Consider the following 6,741-nt stretch of genomic DNA (forward strand, 5'->3'; position numbering starts at 1 on the left):
AAACTAATCTTTGCTTCCAACACTTAATTTCTGCTGCGTGTTTCCGTGTAGTCTAAGGCTGTGAAAAAAATAAAAATCCGCTGAGTCGACCACAATAAATGGTAGACGCAAACATCTCTGCCTCGAAGCAGTAAAAAGTATTAACAAAAGCATATTTGCGCCGCCTGGAACTAATTTCACCCCCCGGAACCATTTAGCCCCTTTCCGTGTTTACCGCACTGACGTTTGTTACAGACGGACGCACTGTTTGACCAGTGAAAAACATTGTCAAAAACGACAGAGGAGCATCTGTAAGTGATTTTTAAGACACTTTGAGATGTATAATGTATATATAACATGATGTATGAGTGAGATGAATGGTAGATAGCTTTTTTTTTTAAATATAATATGGTAATCGCTAGCGCACTAATACTAATCGCAAATTCTAAACGTTTAGCAAAGGTTGATTTTGTAGTCTCAAATTCTGTATGAAGTTTATACCATATACTCAGTACCAACATATGCAGTTTAAGGATAGCCCAGCCCTCATAAATGAGAATAAAATGCAGAATTTCTTTTTTTTTTTTGGTGAGGCGGCATCTACTCGAGTACTGACGAATTATCTATAAGATAATCGATTTTAAAAAAGATTCAATAGTGACAGCCCTAGTGTAGTCCACCCATTGCTTGAAAATGGTGGATCTTTGCACAGCCTCGCTGCCAGGTCATGGGCAGGCAAACTCTATGTCATGTTAGCTGATTTGTGATGGTCACAAGTTGAGAAATTATGCTTTCATAAGAAAAAAAAATGCCTTTTTAGGGGGAACAGAGTTATTTTTGATTGTAACTTATATATTTATGTGTCATTACTTGGAAGAAAAACCTCTCCTACTTGGTAGGTAATTATTTTTTTCACTTCAGCCTTTCAAAAATGCAACATCGTGTGCGTCGTCTGATAATCACTTGACTTTGCTGGCAGGCAGTAAAATCAAAGGCACTTAAGCTCAATTGGCCATCACAAATGATTCAGGCTTTGCAGTTTTATTTGTAGAAACTTAACAGGGCACAGATGAGTGATGCCAGGCGGGATGTACCATGAGAATAAGGACTTTTATTGACGCTGTTTGGTTGAATTACCCATAAAAAAAACTAGTCATAGCTTATCTTGACTGAAATATAAAAATGGACTGAAACACAAATCATTGAACAGATCTGGATATTTAACAAAAATCGCAACTGCATGAGGTCATCTGGTAATCAGTTTGATATTTTGTAATATGAAAAAAAAAAACATGTTTATGAACCACATTCCTTTATTTTGATACATTATCTTTTGGATTCTGTCTACCTACATTCTTCCTTTAAAAAAGGTCAGAAATAGAAAAATACCAGTTTGGTATCAAAATTAATATTGTCTAATGCCATAGTTTTTCCTCGTCCTCTGGCTCTGGCTGGCCCTGTGAATCCAACATGCAAAACACAGTCAATGAACGAATGAATTCCGTGCAACCTCTTAAGAGTAGATGAAAGGGGATTGGTTTTCCTCCTAACCTGTTCACACTAAGGGGTAGCTAGCTGCAGTAGCAATTCCACACTGGTTGTGTTTGTTCCTGCTCATCATGATGTAGCCCTTGTCGCCCCATTGTAGACCCCAGCTAGAAAACAATACACAATTAACAATGCTGCTATCGTAGGCAAAACAGGATCATAATCATAATATTGATTTCACATTGGTTCCAAGGCGAAATTATATGCAGTTTGTAAATGTTTAAAACTCTAATAAAATATTTGAAGACCAACATCCAAATTGAGTTTGCGGTAATTTTAGCAGCATTTACGAATTGTGCAGCAGAAACGACAAAAAAAACTTATACAACCTATAATTTCAAGAAACATTTATAAAAAAGTGGGGTCCAGAAACCGAACTATAACAGGGCAAGGATAAAAAAAAAGCATTTCACACTACTAGTCGCTGAAACGGGTACTCATCAAAGGTAAGGTTTGCGATGCATTTTACTACAAATGTTTTACGATAAACATCGTTTGATTGACTGTCTTTTACATGAGTCCTGAACAGGATAAACAGTGTACTGTAGATAATGGATGGATATTAACAAGGATTTGCTCGTTTTTGCAACTTCCATTAAGACGCAAGACGAAAACGTTCAATGTGTCTTTGCCCTGACAGACGAATGATTACATTTTTGAAATGATCCATATTCATGGACAGTGTAATAAAAGCAACACAAATGCAAAAACAGCGCTCTTGTCCGCTGTCATTCTTTTGGTTGTGAAGTATGTACTGTACATTCGCTGAACATTTAACACACTTCCATTGTCTCAAACAGCCTTTTTCAACGTAACAATAATGTTGTCGAGGAGTTTACCTGTTCTTGACCAGCCAGTAGTCACGTCCATTGTCAGTGCCGTAACCTACAGCCAGCACTCCGTGGTCTAACTCAGAGCTGCTGCACTCTGGCTCGTCATACAGACCTGTCAACAAACGCAAAGATCGACTGTAAGTATTTTTTATTAATCATTTTGATAACATGAGTGTCTCTCACCTGATTCATAAAGCTGGAAAGATTCATGTGAAGCATCAATGGCGACCGACACAGGGCCGACTGTAGCCACAGCCTCCTTCAATGCGCCCTCGTCACCTTCTTTCACGTCAACATAACCTGTGCATGTGGCGCCGATATTGGCTGGGTTGTAGTGACACTCTCCATCCTATTTAAGAGAGGGAACCAATGACTGCATTCAGTTACTGCCCACAGCACGAGGGACACATGCTTGATCAATGATGTATGAATCGAAAATTGACCCAAAGCCGACAAGGGACAATTTGTTGATAATCGAAAAACAAAATAACATTTTCATTATCTAAATCATCCATCCATTTTCTTCGGCTTATCTGGGTCCAGGTTGCGGGGGGGGGGGGGAAATAGCAATGTAGGGAATCCCAGACATCTCTGGCTCCGGCCACCTCCTCAAATTCAACCGAGGGTTACCAAGGCATTCCTAGGCCAGCTGTGAGAAATACTGTTGGTAGGACTTCAGTGCCCAGAACATCTAAACTGGGAGACTTATAAATCTAAAGATCTGAATCATTAAGGGACATTTGCTGTCTCAAGAAACATTGGTGAAGAGTCCTACTATTACTTTCCTATGACTAGGCGTGATGAGTATCTTGCCTTCAAATTGGTATGAGCCAAGGTTTCCTCTGATAATCGGTGACCCAATAAAAACAAATAGTTTGGGAAATCCCGAGGAGTTATCTACTGTAACTTCATGTTGCATGAGTTTTAAATGAAGAAACCTTTGCTGCTATGTCTTTGGAAGTCCACAAGATGGCATTAAGGTGTGTTTTCATCAAGAACGTCACTCTGAAGTTTCCTTTATGTGTAAGAGATACAGAGACGAAATGGGGTGTTAAAGTAGACCCACGAATTTCAAAGCATCCGAGGTAGTAACAGAGGCATAACTGAGGTGGGATGTTGGCTGTGTGAAAGAAAATAGTGGAAAGCAGACACAGCAATGTCCCACTTTGGTGTATGAAAGGTGGAGGTGACTAAATCCTGGCACTACTGTTGCGTCTCGGATACTGGCTAATGTAGCTGCTTTGTTTACCTCAGCCTGATAAGGATAGGACTCTTCCGTGTCAATCCCCCCATTACTCCGGATGTACTGGAAGGCGTCATCCATGAGGCCTCCCATGCATCCCGTGTTGCCAAAGTCGCCAGAGCAGTCGACCAACTGCTGCTCGCTCAGAGACACCAGCTTCCCTGTCTTCCTGAAGGTCTGACCCTCCAAAGACCCCGTCTGAACAAGGCGACAAACATTTCAGAATAAAGTTAATCCTCAATGGTTCATCAGAAGGCAATATGGGAGGTATAGTACGTACTGTGCTGAAGGCCCAACAAGAGCCGCACTGCTTCTGATCCTTGACGTCAGTGACATATCCCTTGTTCCTCCAGTCCACAGTGCGTGGTAGGTCAGCTCCATGGGGCAGTGGCAGGAATGTGGAACCGCCCCGAGGGATAGTCTTGTTGAAGTGCAGCAGACATCTCTGGGAAACCTGCCGCTTGTACTCCTCGTTTTCCTGATCAGGAGGGACACTTTTAGCAGTCATTTAGTCATAAGAATTCAGTAAAGACGATACGCCATTTGAAACTGTTAGCTAGTTTTTCCTACCAGATCGGCAAAGAAGGTCATGCCTAGGCGGTAGGACTTGATGCCCTGATCGGCCATGATGTTGTGCACAAGGACCAGTCGACGATTGCTCAGCCAGATGGTCTTGCGTACAGACTCCTCCGACGGAGAGCTGTAGTACTTACCTGCCAATTAGAACAAGAAAAACTTACTGATGAATCTAGCCGTTTCCATGAGGAACATGGGTATTTTTAAAGCCTTATACAGTGGACTCTTGGAACTTGACCATATTGTATTCCGGGGTGCTGCCCAACTGCTGCTTTGTACTGATTTCAAATTATTTTTTTTTTTTTACAGTAAATGTAGAAAATCTTACTTTAAGAGTACCTTTTGCAGGCGATAACTTCCTGTTTTGGTTCTATTGTACAATTTTGGTATACCGTATTGTAGATACCCTTGTGAATTGGTATAAACATAAAAATACAGAAAGCATTAAAAATTATGGATTGGGAAGGAGCACAATCTTGTTCTTGTTTGGCTTTGGGACCGCTTTTTCCGGTAAACTAATCATATCCAGTTATTCGAATGATTAATTTGTCTTTTGCAAATCATCTTTGGTCCTTTGACTTTTCTAATTTCCTAATCTTCGGCCAAGATGAAGAGTTCCTATAATCAGTTCTGAGGACCCCATATCTTAACATTAGGGAAATTTATTTTGGCGTTCATTCATTTTTTATTTGTTTTTATTTTTCAAAATTCATTAAAAAAAACAAGGTTGCTGAACATCAAACAAAGTGAAATTGGTGCCTCACCAAACTTGAGCTTCCATGCATGGAACTCCAGATCCTCCAGAGAGATGCTCGCACAGCTGGCCACAGCCAGAAAAGCAGCCGCAAGCAGCAGCAGTTTCATCTCGTCTGTCATGAAATTCAAACACAAACTCACAATGTGTTGCTCCCAAAGTTCATCATCCATTTTGCAGAGCATAATTATCAGTCGGCCCGCGAAGTGGATGATGAACTCCCGTTGGGGCGGCGACGGGGACTGCGAGTTGCGGTATGTCCACATCCGCTTGATGTCAGTTTAGTAAAAGGTTATCGGTGTATCGATAGTATTAAAGCATTTTTTTTTCAATTCTGAGTACAGTACAGACATACAGTCTCAGCACCAATACCAATACAGGTATCGGTACATCCTTAATAATTATCGTGATGAATCATTAACATGATTAGTGTCTTCACATAAATGAATATAATTATTAATAACATATAATTACAGGTAATTGAGCAAATTTGTTATTTCAGAAGGGTGTATCAAACTGGTAGCGATTCGCATTAATCAGCGCCCAAGAAAGTAGCTCTCAGTTTCAAAAGAGTGGATAAGCCCTGTGTTACGACACATTATTTTCATAACATGAATCATAAAATAAAAATTATACAGTATGTTTCTCCTGATTGTAAATATCTTTTGCAGCAAAGCCTTCTAAATTTAGTTGACGAGCCATGCCATAAATTTAAATCAAGACGTTGAATCATCTCATGTTCGTCTCATCGATGTGATTTACAGCACAGAAGTTGTGTATTTGCATGTTTGCGTATGTGTTTTTGCAGCTACTTACCTGCTTCAGTATCGGTGTGTGTGTGAGTGAGTGAGTCGAAGGCTGTAGGCACTGCAGGACTTGATCGCAGCTATTTTTTCTTATATAGCTGACTCCCTATATGACCTCCAGCACGTCCAGTCAGGTGGCTGTCAGCAGCCTGTAAAATGTTGCACAGTCAATCATTGAAATGGGGAAATGGTGCTTCATAACTGATTTTATTTTATTTTTTTATGATGCAATTCTTTTGGGAAGCTAGTTAGTCAGCAGAACTTTAGCTCATTACGGCTACGTGTGACTCTTTAACCGCAAAAATGTTCAGTTTTTGTAAAAGCAGTTGTAATTTCCCCATTGTTCCCATGAAACGCTTTCAGAATTGAGAACCAATGAACGGCAGAAAAAAAATAATAATAATAATAATCGGCGTCTATATTTGTATTGCTTCTGAGCAAATATTAGTTGCGGAACCCGGGCCCTTGGAACTGTGTGGCGGATGTGCTAACCAGTCGGTCCCCGTGCCGCCCATTTAAATCATTAAGTTGCAAATTGGCATAAAAGTCCAACTCCAAAGTATGTGTGTAGCTAGGCTCGTTGGCTTATCTGGCTAGTATTGCTCACGCCACAGATCGTCTGTAGCCCTCACATTAGTAGCACGATGTTACCATTTTTGTTAATGACAATGGCATACCTTTACTTTTACCTTTACCGATACTTCAAGTGCATTAGTGTGCCTGACTACGGATGACCATTCACCATGACCGTTGATTGGCTAGTCTGGGTACCCAGGTGTGCGGTTTTTAGCAATTACTGTATTTTGTGGCAAGACTTGGACACATTATATTAACTCTAAACTCAACAAGATAGTCCTCCGTCTTCCTCTGTTGCTGGTTGCCATTATCCGTTAATGCTTCTGTCTTCTTCAGTCAGTTCGCTGACTATCATTCACTTCCTTTCCATGTATCAACCACAGAGTCATATAAGTCAACATATTTTGGCCTTCCATGGCCTGCAGA

The 6,741-nt window shown here is 40.5% G+C and overlaps 1 protein-coding gene across 1 annotated transcript; it reads right to left on the reverse strand.

Annotated features, from left to right (window-relative positions):
* Window positions 1-983: 983 nt before the first annotated feature.
* Window positions 984-5,902, reverse strand: ctsl.1 (cathepsin L.1). Its single transcript, XM_061795853.1, has 9 exons — window positions 5,750-5,902; window positions 4,944-5,048; window positions 4,174-4,316; window positions 3,884-4,081; window positions 3,610-3,801; window positions 2,544-2,709; window positions 2,367-2,472; window positions 1,531-1,634; window positions 984-1,436 (listed from the first exon to the last, which is right to left on the reverse strand). Exons 2-8 carry the CDS (start codon window positions 5,041-5,043, stop codon window positions 1,535-1,537), a joined length of 1,005 nt encoding a protein of 334 aa, XP_061651837.1. The 5' UTR covers window positions 5,044-5,048; window positions 5,750-5,902; the 3' UTR covers window positions 984-1,436; window positions 1,531-1,534.
* Between the last annotated feature and the right edge of the window lie 839 nt (window positions 5,903-6,741).

Source organism: Phyllopteryx taeniolatus, chromosome 13, assembly GCF_024500385.1.
Source record: "Phyllopteryx taeniolatus isolate TA_2022b chromosome 13, UOR_Ptae_1.2, whole genome shotgun sequence".
Lineage (NCBI taxonomy): Eukaryota > Metazoa > Chordata > Actinopteri > Syngnathiformes > Syngnathidae > Phyllopteryx > Phyllopteryx taeniolatus.